The sequence below is a fragment of the Miniopterus schreibersii genome (assembly GCF_964146895.1).
Source record: "Miniopterus schreibersii genome assembly, chromosome: 9".
Classification (NCBI taxonomy): domain Eukaryota; kingdom Metazoa; phylum Chordata; class Mammalia; order Chiroptera; family Miniopteridae; genus Miniopterus; species Miniopterus schreibersii.
In genome coordinates, this window is record NC_138118.1 from 21,621,630 (window position 1) to 21,636,852 (window position 15,223).

The window sequence follows — 15,223 nt, forward strand, 5'->3', positions numbered from 1 at the left end:
ACAAGCTGTTCACTGTCTCAGGATGAAAGAAATAGAGAAATATATATAGCATGAAAACAGCTATAGCAGTTGTATTCTTTATCATGGCAGTTATTCTCTAGAAGAATTTCAGCTTACCAGTGTCACTATTAAATCAAACTGTTACTTCCGGTCAAGATAGCAGCATAGGTAAACTCAGTACTTGCTGCCTCCCACAACCACATCAAAATTACAACTAAAATACAGAATAACCATCATTCAGAACCACCTGAAATCTAGCTGAACAGAAGTCCTACAACTCAGAAATAAACAAAGAAGCACATCGAGACTGGTAGGACGGGGCAGAGACAGGGTAGAATCAGGATGGAATCATAGAACTTGGCTGGTCCAGCACCCACATGTGGAGGTTTAAAATCAGGAGGGATATCTTGGCTGTGGAGCTTTCCCAGAGGAGCAAGGGGTCGCAACCCACATTATATCCCCCAGCCTAGAGTTCCAAGACCAAGAAGAGAAGTCCCCACAATTTCTGGCTGTAAAAACCAGCAGGAATTGTGACTGAGGGAGCAGAGGCTGCTGGAGTCCCAAAGAGCTCCTCTTAAAGAGGAGCTCCACACATGTACTTACTCAGATGCACTTCCTCTGAGCTCCAGCACTTTGGCAGCAGCTTGAAAGGAACCTGGGACATTCAGGGAGGAACTAACGTGCCTGGAATTAGAGTAAGAGCTGGAAGGGCAGCTTTATCCCAGACAGTGCTGGCAGAGGCCATTGTTCCTTTGATGGGCCCTCCCACTCCACAGAGCTGGCAGGCAGAGGCCATATCTGAGTTGCCATCAACCTGGCTCAACCTGGTGATTACCTAAGATCCCTCCCCACCCCTCCCTAGTTGCAGGTTCATCCAAGCCATTTCCAGTGGCTTTTCCATACAACTGGCCTCTCTTGTCTCATTCTTAGGACTTTCCTAAAATCTCTCAAACAAGCAGGAGTTGGTCTCAGCATGCCCCATACCTTTTGATGAGTAGCCCCAGGCCCAGCACTAGCAGTAGCTCTCCTTGGTTCATAGCTTGACCTCTCCTGGGCACATCCAAGCCCAACACAAGTAGCAGCCATCTACAGATTGCTATATAGCTCATGCTTGGTAGGGCACAGGCAGAGGCTGATTTTGCACCTCCTGGGAGGCCCCAGACACCGTGTACCCACTGGTCACCTTTGACCATGCTGGATTACAACCCTATCACCTCTATGAGTAACACACTCAAGGGTGGACACAGTGAGCACCAAAACCCCATTGAAGCAGATCTTGCTCCATAGGGGGTGTCTCCTGCACAGCAGCTCTCCTGCTGTAGTTGCAGCTGGTCCTCACAGTCCATTTTGGCCTGAGAGTCAATTTCTCCTAGTGACACAACAGCAACCAAGGCTCAGCTGCAACCGGACAGTGCACACAGCCCACACAGGAGCACCTAGAATGCCAAGCTCAGGTGACTGGGAATACTGAGCCTTTGGGCCCTACACCTACTACACAAGGCCACTCTACCAACTCCAGGAGACATAGAAGCTCTACCTAATACATAGAAACAAACACAAGGAGGCAGCCAAAATGTGGAGAAAAAGAAATATGTCTAAAATGAAAGAACAAAAGAAATGTCCAGAAAAAGAACTAAATGAAATGGAATCGTGCAAACTACTAGATACAAAGTTCAAAACAATGGTTATAAGGATGCTCAAGGAACTTAATGAAAATGTCAAGGAAATTAGTGAGAACATCAACAACATAAAAAAGGACCAGTCAGAAATTAAAAGTACATTAACTGAAATGAAGACTAATTTATAGGGAATCAACAGTAGACAACACTGAGAATCAAATCAGCAATTTGAAATATGAGGAAACAAAAAACACCTAGTCAGAAGACCAAAAAGAAAAAATACAAAAATATGAAGATAGTCTAAGTAGCCTCTGGGACAATTTCAGGCATACCAACATTCGCATTATGGGATTGCCAAAAGGGGAAGAGAGGGAGCAAGAAATTGAAAACCTATTTGAAAAAAATCATGACAGAAAAATTTCCTTGCCTGGTGAAAGAAATAGACTTACAAGTCCAGGAAACACAGAGAGCCCCAAACAAGATGAACTCAAAGAGTCCCACACCAAAACAAATCATAATTAAAATGCCAAAGAGAGAATCTTAAAAGCAGCAAGAGAAAAGCAATTAGTTACCTACAAGGGAGCACCCATACGACTGTCAGCTGATTTCTCAACAGAAACCTTGCAGGCCAGAAGGGAGTGGCAAGAAATGTTCAAAGTGATGAAAAGCAAGGACCTACAACCAAAATTACTCTACCCAGCAAAGCTATCATTTAGAACTGAAGGTCAGATAAAAAGATTCACAGAGAAGAGAAAGCTAAAAGAGTTCATCACCACCAAACCAATATTACATGAAATGTTGAAGGTTCTTCTTTAAAAAGAAGCAAATGAGCAAAATAAACTGATGAACAAAACAGACCCAGAGACACTGAAGCATACAACAGACTGATGTATTTGGGGGGGGGGGGGCAGGGGCAGGAGGCCAATGGGGGGAAAAGGGGATACATCTGCAATACTTTAAACAGTAAAAGTAAATTTAAAAAATAAATAATAAAAGTTATTAAAAAAATCAAATAAAAAATAAATCAGCCACTTGCCCCACCCCCAGCACAGCTTACTAAACCATAGATGTGGTCTGGCTGTGGCAGTTAACTAAAAATAGAGTTTCTCCCCTGAATCTGGACATTACACCTCTATTATTGATGCCTCTGAATATTAAATTCAAAAGCTATGAAGTGCTGTTGACTGTTAATGTTTTTTATGCTAAAACTACAGAAACTATGCCTCTCCAAAGTAGTCTTTTAAGGAGAACCTTATGAGAAAAAAAGAACACTGGCTCATCTTTCACAAAAATTAATTCAATCTGACCAAAAACTTACCTGTTAAATCCAAACTATAAAACTTCTTAGAAATAAACATAAGAGAAGCATATGTGGCCTTGGATTTGGTGATGATTTTTTTAGATATAACACCAAAAATGTCGATGAGAAAAAATTGTAAGTTGGACTTAATAATTGACTGCTCTGCACTATTAAGAAATGAAAAGCCACAGACACTATTTGATAAAGGACTTATATCTAAAATTTACAAGTAACTGTTGATACTCAACAATAAGGAAGCAAGCAGCCAATTAAAAAGCGGGCAAAAGATTGGAACAGACACTACAACGAAGAAGTATGGGTAACAAATAGTCATATGAAAAGATGCTCAATATCATTTGTCACTAGGAAATACCACTACATACCTATTAGTATGGTTAAAATTTAAAAAACTGACAATAGTAAAATGTTGACAAGGATGCAGAACAATAGGGACTCTCATTTATTGCTGGTGGAAATGCAAAATGATGCAGGCACTTTGGAAGACTGTTTGGTAGTTTCTTATACAGCTAAACAGTCTTACTGTGCAGCTTACCACTTGTGCTTCTAGGTATTTATCCAACTGATTTTTTTAAATGTCCACAGCAGCCCTGGCCAGTTTTGCTCAGTGGTTGTAGGTTTGGTCCCTGCCCAGGTTGGGGCTCATGCAGGAGGCAACGAATTGATGTGTCTCTCTCAGGTTCATATTTCTCTCTCTCTCCTTCCCTTCCACTCTCTCTAAAAATCAATGGAAAAAATGTCCTCCGGTGAGGATAAAAAATAAAAATAAAATGTCCACACCAAAACCTGCACACAAATGTTCATAGCAACTTCATTAATAATCACCAAAAATTAGAAGCAACCAAAACATCCTTCAGTGGCTGAATGGATAAATAAGAAATGGTATACTCATACAATTGGAGTACTAATTCAGCGGAGTAAAAGTTAGCTACCAGGCCACACAAAGACATGGATGAATCTTAAAGGCATATTGCTAAGTGACAGAAGCCAGAGAAGGCTCCATACTGTATAATTCCAATTATATAACATTTTAGTAAAGGTTAAACTATAAAGATTATAAAGAGATTAGTGGTTCCCATAACGTCAAGGAAAGGGAGGGTGGAATAGGTGAAGCCCAGGGAACTTTTTGGAACAGTGAAACTATTCCATGTGATGCTGTCATGGAAGATACAAGACTCTGTACATTTGTCAAAACCTGCCTGTACAGCACAAAGATTAAACCTGAATATATGCAAAAAATTTTTTTTTTAATATATCTTTATTGATTTCAGAGAGAGGAAAGGAGAGGGATAGAGAGATAGAAACATCAGTGATGAGAGAGTCATTGATCGGCTGCAGCCCGCAACCCGGGCATGTGCCCTGACCGGGAACCAAACCCTGATCGCCTGGATCCCAGGTCAAGGCTCAACCACTGAGCCATGCCCCACCGGGCTATATGCAAATTTTAAAAATCAGTTAGGATATCATGGGATCCCAGGATGGAGAGGAGACAGTGATAAAATAATCTAACTCTGTTGCAAATGTGTTCGGTAACATCACTGAGCAAGATGGAGGAAAAGGTGCTGATCTGAATAACTGGAAATGAGTGGAGTCTAAAAATAAAGGAAAAAGAAATTGTACATAAGCATTACGCTCTAGTTGATAAAGTCTTTTCCTACAAGTTAGCAATTCAGAAACGACTATACATGTACACTGGAACTGAACAATTATGTAAAGGGATGGTGGTTGGTGAGAGCCAAGTTTCTCACTGTGGAAGTGAGAGGTTGAGGACAAGCAAGTAGAGACTAGAATGATCCATGTGGTGATGAATTAGAGTTGGAGACATTAGTGTGAACTTGCCTTTAGCTTAATATAGATAGAGCTGGTTACATATAGAAATATTTTAGATATATGTATATGCATGGGTTAGTATATACACATCAATTCCCTTGGTTTTTGTTAGGTGATAGAGCCTAGAAGCAATGATACTTCAGTAGCAACAAGCATATCTAGTGCCCAAATCTTTATCTCTAATCTCCACTAAAATGAACCAGGACTGCTTGGAGAAATGGTTGGCACTAGGACTGGGACAGGAAATATACAAGATGACCCTGGAGCATCTTATGGTTATGGAAACTAAGAAAGTGTTTAAAACACACATACAATGATAGGAAATATTTTAAAGGACACAGGACACAAATGAAAGAACTCCCAATGGCCTGAGCTAGAATAATCTGAGCAGCCAACTAAATTAGGTAATATTGGATTATACCTCAAATTGTAAAATATGCAAGGGTGGGCAAAAGTGGGCTTGGAGCTAAAAAAAAAAAAAAAGGTCTGTGGAGAAAGGAGCAACACCTAACAATACTCTCATTTTCAACATTTAAAAAAAGCAAAAAATAAACCCATACGAATTGATTCTATAAAATGAAGCATTAGAAATATATAATTATCTGTGAAATTAAGTGACATTCCTAATGCAGATGATAGGAAGGAATTCATGTTCCTAGAACATACATGATTGTCTGATATTCTTAGAGTTATGGCACAGCTGAAGATGTGGAACAGTTAAGAACAGAAAATGACTCAACTCAAGCCATTTAAGTATAGAATAGGTGAACACAGTCTTATGTATCTTTATAATATAAACTTTCATAGCACTTCTTTATAAAAGAAAAATAATACATAAGAGAAAAAGAAATATATTTCTGAAGAGAAATAAATTCCAGTGCCTTGTGCTTCTTAGCAAAGAAGTTGGTAGGGCCCTCCGTGATATCATTCTGATCAAGGTGATAAACTCTGATCTTCAGATGGTGTGGTAGATTTGTTCTTGTTTAAACAACCCTGTCCTGGAGACAACTTCTTATTGTAGTTACACAGTTCATGGCCCCATCATAGAACCTTCAAGTGTTCATGTTGGGAAAGACCTTAGACATATAAGAAAAGCAAGACCTGGAAGGGGTGAGTCTGTCCTGTGCAACAGTAACTTAGAAGGGAGCTCAGACCTAAGAGAGCAAGCTGGTACAAGAGATGCAGGACCAGCATGAAAATGTTCAGATGAGCTTCACAGACGGGAGCACTAGGCCAAAACCAAATATATTCAGTAGAGTTAAGGAATTATATTAGAACTAACCCCACTCCCGAAAAAATATTTTCTACCTATAAAATAGGGGAGATGTGACTGAGAGCAATGTATGTTAAAAAGTTGTGTGAAAAATCACAAGAGACAATAGTGTGGGGTAGCTGCTAAGAACAAACAACAGCAAAACTCAGAGGATGTTTTGGGCTGAAACTGTGAAAGCAGCACAACAGAGAAGCTACACACCAGACTAAAAGCCAGACTGCCTGAGTTTGATTTCTTGCTTCATCACTGTACTTAGTATCTGTGTAACATTGGGTACCAGATCATTGTTTTTTAACAGCTTTATGGAGGTACAGTTGATGTATTTAAAACTGCACATATTTAATATATATAATTTGATGAGTTTGGACGTATGTGTACAGCTGTAGGGCACCAGTTTTTTTTAATCTATAAAATGAAGATATAATTATACCTCTTCTAGGCTTGTTGTAAATACGTTCAGCACTTCTCAGCATTCCTGGAATGAAATTTGTGCTCAATAAATGTTAGTTATTATCACATATTATTAGTGATTATAATAAAATCTAGTGTCAAGATTCTAAAAATTTATAATTTCACTCTATAGTATATCAGTCAAGAGGATAGAACTAGGAATAGTGACTAAAACTAGTGGGAGGCAGAACTGAAATCAATGTAAGGAAAACAATTTTTTTTAATTGTGTACAAAGGTGATATAACAGAAGCTACACCACTATTTGCTAAATATGGTACTAAAGATTTCTGCATTATGTAGGAATACGGCCAGAATAAGGTCCTTTCTATTGTCTTCATTAAGAATTCTCTCAAATCTTCTGTCTTACTTATGACACTTGCCAAAGATTTCTAATCTCCCAACTCCCCAAAATGTGGCTTGAATTCAGCTCTCTACAGTACGGATTTGATGTGGAGCCAGGATCTTAGTTCAAGTCCCATCTTTGCCCCCTACTCGTTCTCTGTCCCATGGGCTTCCATTTTCCCACCTGTGCAGTGAGGATAATAGTATAATCCCTCTGCTGCCTCACTCACTAGGTTCTTAGGAGGATTCAGTGAGACTATTAACGTGAAAGCAGTTTGTAAATGAAGAGCACTATTGCAATAAATGGGGTTGGTATTGCTCCTACCTGGAGCGGTGCTTCTTGCTCCCATGCATTTCTCTGCAGTTTCCCTTCTTCAGAACGTGAGCACTTCCAAAAGAAAAATTACTTTCCTTCCACGGAGTGAAAAATATTAGATTGTTTTTTATTTATTTTCCTTTTATTTTAGAATATTAAGCACCTTGCATATATTAATGGTGACTTTTAAAGGTACAGTTGGTCAGTTCATTACAACGGTGTTTTCCTTACTTTCCTTGCTTTCTTGCTTCCGATATTGTTTATTACTTAGATAAGGTCACATGAATGCTCAGTGCCTTACATCAGAATGAGAGCCAGGCAGAAGATGGGGAGCGGAGCACCTGCCCCCTGGAACATATTCACCTGGAAGGGGAGTGGTGCACACCAGGACCAGATTAAGAATCTCACCATTACAGGAGTGGGGGAAGTTGTGCATTGTGCTTCCTAGTTGAGCCTTTTGCTTCTCATTTATTCCTTTGTTTTTTGTATGTTTGGCTCTTCTCTCACACATAAGGTAAATCTATAAACTGCCTCTGGACCCTAACATTCTAGCACCCTCAAGTCTCCCAGAAGCCAAAATCTGAAAGGTTCCGAATTGGGACTGAGTATATCAATCCCAGTCAATATAAATTTTAAAAGCCAGATGAAAGAATACCTACAGCATTTTAATTTCACTTCAGATCCTCAGTGCAATTTTTGTAGTTGACATTGTAACAACTGTAGATAGATGAGAGAAAGGATAGTGAACATTATTATAAACTGGTAGATTTAATACCTTCATCATTAATATAACCATTACTCATGAAACAATAGTATAAAGCTAATGTGTGATACACATATTCGTGCTCCTGTATCAGCAGCTATTTCTAAACTCTGAGGTGTTAGTGATCCTCACTGTATATCAGAAATAGCAAGAGAAATGCCAGATGCTCATAGTCACAAGTGGACAAGCACAGAAAGATTAAAATTGAACCCCTCAATCTCAGTTGAAAATCAACCTGCCTCTTTCCTTAAGTGTTGGAGGCTAATGCCTGAAGCTATCATTCAGTATTTCTCTTTTTTAAGAATTTTTCATTGATTTTTAGAGAGAAGGGGAGAGGAGGAGAGAAAGAAGCATCGATGTGAGGGCGGAACATCAATCAGCTGCCTCCTGCACACACGCACCCCCACACACACACACACATCAGGGACTGAGCCCACAACCTGGGCATGTGCCCTGACTGGGAATTGAACTGGCAGCCTTTTGGGGGACAGGATGATGCTAAACCAACTGAGCCACATGGGCCAGGCCAGTATTCCTTTTAATATTTAAAATAACCTCCTCTTTGGAAGGATTGCCCCAAGTGGTACAACAAAACTGTTTAAACATACTAACGCTTAAATCTATGAATGCATAAACTATGCCACTACTTAGAGTATACCATGCGAAGCATTCATTTGAATGTTAAGAATGAATTCAATATGACTGCCTAAGTTATAGGAGAATTAATTATAGCAGACTCTGGTTTCAGATACTCTCATAGATAGCATTATGGTAGGAATCTGCTTTTTACTGACTATACTCACAGACAGAAGACCCTTATCCAGAGCAAGAACTCTAAACTCATAGAAGCCCTCTCCCTTGAAAATGTGAGACTGAATGAAATGGACACATTTAAAGCACACACATTACATGCCCCAGGTCTCAAAGGTGTTTTCAAAGGATCTGATGTCAGTGTCTTTAATTAAGAAATTTCTTCTCAATTTGGAGACAAAATACATAATAGTGTTAATTAAAGGAGTTTTGAATACTGCTAAATTTAACAAAGAGAAAGGTGATTCTGTGGCTGCTTCACTGCTTGAATAATTTGGAATTTTTCTAGAGAACAATGAGAAATTTTTCTTTCATTGTTTTAAAAAATAAACTATTAAATAATCTTGAAAACATTGCATCCTTGTGAATTTTTCACTGTTTACATTTGTCCCTTCCCCCCCTTTATGAATTATTTCTCTTCCTGGGCTTATATAACATTTAAGTTGTCATAAATCTAGTTAAAGGCTTCAGTTCTGTGTATTTCCTTTTGCCTTTCTGTGTGAATAAAATATAATTTTCAACTTTATAGAAAACTATACAGAATATATAATTGAAACTGCTCCAAATACTCTTGAAAAGCTTAACCTTGAGAACATTTTCACTCATATAAAAATACAGAAATTGTTCCATAAGTGTCAAAGTAATAAAGAATATATTAGTGAAAGAAAAAATATATTGTTTTTAGCAAAACCTAGAATAACTTATGTGTTTGTAGCATCATGTCCTGTGTTCTTTAATGATCAATTATAGACTGTTTCTGAATCTGAAATGCTGGACTAATATATAAATTGTTCCTATGACAATTTCAAATTGAGATGACATGCTATTGTTTTAAATCTTGCAAGATTTGTTTTTTCCGAATGGTAATAGTGACCAGATGGAGGTATTTCACTTATGAAGCAGGCAGATTATCCTAAATCAGTATTTCACAGTTTCACTCTTATTTCTTCAAGGCAAGCTTTTCTGGGTTGTGAGAAGTGCACTTTTAATTTAAGTCAATTATACTGTAGCTTCTAGTTAGTTAGTCTTTGAGACTAGAATAGTATATTTAAAAATTTGTCTCCTTGTTAAATAGATACTATGACAGTGTTTGCATTGTGTATTGTTAACCTCCACTGGAAGGTTAAGCGGCTTCTTCTGTATTTAAATCTGTTGCTGTGAAAATGACTGGCAGCATTGCACTCACCTACCCATGAGTGGGGAAAGCGAAGACTTGCACCTGTGAGATTAGGTGTAGCAGCAGGAAGTAAGAGCATTTACAGCATATAATTAACAAGGATTTTTTCTCTTTTTTTTAAACAGCATGTTCACCTCACTAGATTAACTAGTGATTAACAGTTGAAAAAAAAAATGTGCTGGAGTCTGCACCCTTACTTAAACTCATTCACTCACCGGTGTATTCTGTTACTTACACAGCCAGTGTCAGAGGCACTTTCCTTACTATACTTCATTTCTTAGATATTTATTGATTTCTTTAGGCTCATGGGGAATTTTTCTAATTTTTTGTGCCCTTTTATTAAAACTTCATTAGTCAAATTCTGTTGTTTTCTGAATCAAATTAGAAGTCATTTAGGAACTCCTATTTTATCTAGAAACTACTACCCTAATGTTTATTAGATGGAAAAGTTAATGCTTAGTGAACTGAGGCTCTCAGAGGTTCAAATAGGAGTATGAAAAAAAGCCATTTACTCTAAGTCGTATTTAATACATAGTGTCCCTGCTACATGGTTTTTAATTGTTATTTTCTGGTATTCATTAGGAAAAACTATAATTTAATTACCAATATAGAAGTGATTTCTAAACATAGCTCTCTATAAAATTCTTGATGCAAACACATCCAAGTCCACAGTTGTTAACGTTTAACGGACTGTTCCTTGGATAAGGTTGGTGGGTAAGTTTGTTGGGCACTCACCTGGCAGCAGATTTTGTAGCAATATTCTGGGTCTGCGATACAGTCATGTGCTTTCTTTTCATTTTTACCCACAAAAACAAAAACTCAACAAAATGTGTTCAGTTATTTTTTTGTTTTTTAACTCAGACCCATTTCTGAGCAAGGTAATACATAATTATGGAATTAGATGCAGGGACGTCCAAAGTATGTAAATTTTGCTGCCACAGCCTTTGCACGAAGGAGCACTGAACCAGCGATAATGCCTTCTATCCAAACACATTTGTCCTATAAGTAGAAACTGTTTAAAAGGAAAATTACATCTTTTTCAGCAATTTATCAGAGATAATTACCCTTCATACACCAAAGAAAGGATAAAGTGTTTTAAAGAACTATAATTCTAATTGGTAAATGTCACCAGCTGTTGCAGTCACTCTTACTTGTGTATGTTCTTTTAATGAATATAGTCTCATGCACAAGCCACATGAAAATATATTCACTAGGTGTGAAATTCCCAGATGTCAAAGTTTCAAGACTAGGTAAACAGCTCAAAGATAAAGGAAGAAATAATGCTAATGAGGAATGGAGGAATTCTAGGTTTTGTTTTCAGGCAAGTGGATCTTAATTTGCCATAAGGGGAGAAAATGTAATTTCAAAAAGAAAAAGATAGAAACAGTTTGTTGAAATAAACTTTAAAATTAGCTTTACCTCATACCCTCAACCGGAGATTCTTATTTCCTTAGGAAGTTGTAGAATTTTCTCAGCTTACAGATTTCTGTATTATATGCTTTGGGTCACCAAAGGGAACCGCATTTAGTTTTCTTTTAGGTTTAAGCTGTAAATTTTTTGTTAGTTTTAGATAGTAAAAGATAAACTCCTCCTGGACAATGTTTCATGATGTCTAATGTTATGTTGAAAGTGATCAAGGAGACAGAAATACCTTAGAGTCCATGGCGAGTGTTTAAAGGCAGTATCCTTGCCCGGCCGGGCGTGGCTCAGCGGTTGAGCATCGACTTAGGATCCAGGAGATCGGGGTTCGATTCTCAGCCAGGGCACATGCCCGGGTTGTGGGCTGTAGCCGATCAATGACTCTCTCATCATTGATGTTTCTATCTCTCTCTCTCTCTCTCCCTTCCTCTCTCTGAAATCAATAAGGACATATTAAAAATAAAATAAAGTCATCAGTACCCTCCAGTCCTCTTGGCTGTGACTTAGTTTCCAGTGAGTCTGATGGGTGAAGTGATTGACTGCATTAAACTTCTAAGCATACTCTTCCTTTGAAAGGCAGAAATAAAAATGTGTTTGAGAGGGGAGAAATGGTGGGGAAGGCAAGCCTCTTATCTGTGTGTTCTCTAACTGCCACTTTAGCGGGGCTATGCCCAACTGCCTTGGTATTATATGTATCACAGCATTTTGTCTCCAGGCACCTGACTGCAACTCAGACACTGAGCTAACTTGTTGTTATGTATAGAAAATTGCTCTTATGTCATTTTCATTCCACAACAGTATGTTTTCTGAGTTTTCTCATTTTTGGTGTTTTGACGAAGTTTGAGGTCATGGACAGAAACACTCATGGATTAGTTTCCTTACATATTTAATAGCAATTAGTAATCTTTGTACAAATCACCTGCCTCTTCACTGGAAAAGCTGATGTATAAACACCCCCACACCCACCATAGAGAGCAATCTAGGTTTCTCTTGATTGTCCTGGTAGTTATTTCAACTTTCAAACATTGCTTATGAGAATTGTGCAGAAAAATAGAGAAGGAATGAATTTGGTAAGTTGCCTCCATTATGTTTGGAATATATTACCTACATTGTCAATAGAAACTCTTGAAGAAAAGGCCAGTGAAGATTTTTATATAAATAGTTATTTCAAATTATAACCGAAAACTAATTTTGTTATGTCAGGTTTATGTTTGAAAGGATCTTTGAATCTATGTGGTATATATTTCCCCTTAGGCTGAACATAAGAGCAGTAAAAACTTGCTGTAATGCTCATTATGGAGAAATAACTTTGTTACCAAAAAATCAAATTTTTGTTAATGAAATATGCTCATTTCCTATAATGTCCACTGGTTAAGAGAAGGGGAGTTTTATCGTTGTATATAATATATACTCCCCCCCCACCACCAAAAAAAAAAGTGGTAAGAACTTACCTTCATTTAAGGAAAAGGCACTACCAACCGCCGTAGCATCACTCAGATGTATACCTTGAGTCGTTTTTCCACAGCATGTGGATCATTTATTAATGTTTAATAGCTAAATCCTTACTGAATATTATGTATCAGTTAAATCATCCATACCCTCTTTCACCTACTTTCCTTGCAATACTTACTTTTGCAAAATGAGTTTGTTGATAGAGGTTATAAGTGCATTCTGTGGCTATGAAATGATGCAAGGCTAACTTATTTGGGATCAGTTCCATAATTTAGTTATTAATGCAATATTCTAATCGAATAAATCAATCAATATATGTTATGCCTCAACCCCAGGTGTAGAGCATACAAATAAACATCTTATTAACTAGTTCAGCTATATGAAACTCAAGAAAGAACTAAAGATAAGTCTAGAAGGAAAACTCTTTAGGAGCTGTTTAGGTTTTTGTCCCTTCCTAGTACTGATTTTATAGCAAGGAGGACTCATATTAACTTCCCTATCTCCTCTAACATTAGAAAACACCAAATGTTAAGTAATTTTGGAAAGTTATCTAATCCACATTTTTGGCTCTACATCAATACTCTTATTACATTTCTAAAATAAAATAAATCCTTGAGATAGTGTTGATACATGTAAATGAATAGAAGCAATAGATAAGTCACAAAATGTTGCTTTATGTTTCATTTTGTAATATATTAAATGTTTTTTCCCCCCAATATCTTCCTAGTAGTGTTTTATTCAGGTTAGTAAGAAAATGTATTTTGTATTCCTTGAGTACCCATAGTGGTTGAGGAAGGCAACCAAGGAAAGCTAACATATTTGTTTTTAATATATATACTAAACCTGGATGAACCTGCCAGAGACAATGGAAAGCACATTGTATTTGAAATTAGGAAATGATTATTGCATGTGGGAATTTTTTGAAAAATTTATTCATTTATACTACTTGGCATATTGACCTTTCAAGATACCAAATTTTTAAATTTTTCACCCAAGGTTATGTTTTTATTAATTTTTTAAAAAGGAGGAAAGGAGAGAGAGAGAAACACTGATGTAAGAGAGAAACACTGATCAGTTTCCTCTTATACATGCCCAACTGGGGATCAAACCTAGGTATGTGCCCTGACGGGATCGAACCCCCAGTCTTTTTGGTGTATAGGATGATGCTCCAACCAATGGAGCCACTCAGGTTGGGCTCAAAATAGCCATTTCTTAAAATATATATATCTAGTATACAACTACATATAGCTGTGACCTCAACTTACAGACATCAATGATAAACTTTTACTTACTTTAATTCTGGAATTTACTGAAGGTGCTCATTGTTAGTTTGGGCTTGAGCATATGATCTAGACCAATTTCTGAAATGACATAGTGAATGATTTTCCAAGGTTGTGATTAAACATTTTTACAATCGAGACCTAATATTGTTTTCTTCACCATGTTTTTCCCTCACAACAGAAACCAGGGATGGATCTGTCAGACACCTATATTATGTTTGTTCGGCAAAATCAGGATATTCTTCGAGAAAAGGTCAATGAAGAAATGTATGTAGAAAAGTTGTTTGATGTAAGTAACTACCCTGCAAGGTATGTTGGCATTGTAGATACTGTAAAGGAAATTGTAGATACTACTCTGCATTGTAGATACTGTAAAGGAAATAGTTGCATCCGATGTGTTTGCAAAGCAGACTCTCCTTTTTTGGTCTTTTTTCTTCTATGCTGCTAATATAGTTGATAGCGTTATTTCTGTGACTGCTGACAGAAACCTTAATTGGCTTCTCTTTGTACATGAAAACTGTCACTGTTAGAATGAGAGTCTCAAAAGCCTTCTGAGGTTAATTTTAACGAGCGAGATGACAGTCGGTTCACCACTGTGTACAGCATCATTTCCCTGGCCTCCCCAGCATTCTGCAAACAGAATCCGATTGCAATGGACGTGGCCCCTGCGGTTAAAGTTGTTTTAAGTCCATAAAATACTCTTCAGTTAAGCAAAGAAATAAGCTGCGGTAGCGTCAAATATCTGCCACTCTGCTGTTATTGAACATTTCTATCTTGATTTACAGTACTGGTGTGTGCTAACACATATAATCCGGCAGTTTTGTCAGTATGAAGGTCTTCATTTAGGCACAGCAACTCTTAGAAATGCGGGATTGTGACTTTAGATACCATGATCATCAAGTCATTTCTTAAGTAACTGTAAAGGAGACTAAGAGAGCAGTCCATTTCAGTAACAGTGTTGTCATTCATTTGTAATTATTAACAGTCAGTTCAAAGGAAATGGTACTTTGCTTGTGACATAACTGTGTAATTCACCACAAGGCTGATCCTGAAATGTAATGTTCGCTTTCAACTGTATTTATTTATGTACATCTCTGCATTTTAGAAAGCCTTTTCTGCAGTTTCATTTAATTATGCAAGTTACTGCAAATGTTTTCATAACAGCAGTTCACG

General features: G+C 37.5%; 1 protein-coding gene across 7 annotated transcripts in view; it reads left to right on the forward strand.

The window, feature by feature from the left end:
* The window catches only part of CADPS2 (calcium dependent secretion activator 2), a 536,766-nt gene that overhangs the window by 495,223 nt on the left and 26,320 nt on the right, over positions 1-15,223 (forward strand). For all 7 annotated transcript variants that reach the window (XM_081147044.1, XM_081147045.1, XM_081147046.1 and 4 more), the window contains one exon: positions 14,232-14,339. In XM_081147044.1, the coding sequence (XP_081003170.1) occupies positions 14,232-14,339 (108 nt within the window). The remainder of the gene's footprint in view (positions 1-14,231; positions 14,340-15,223) is intronic.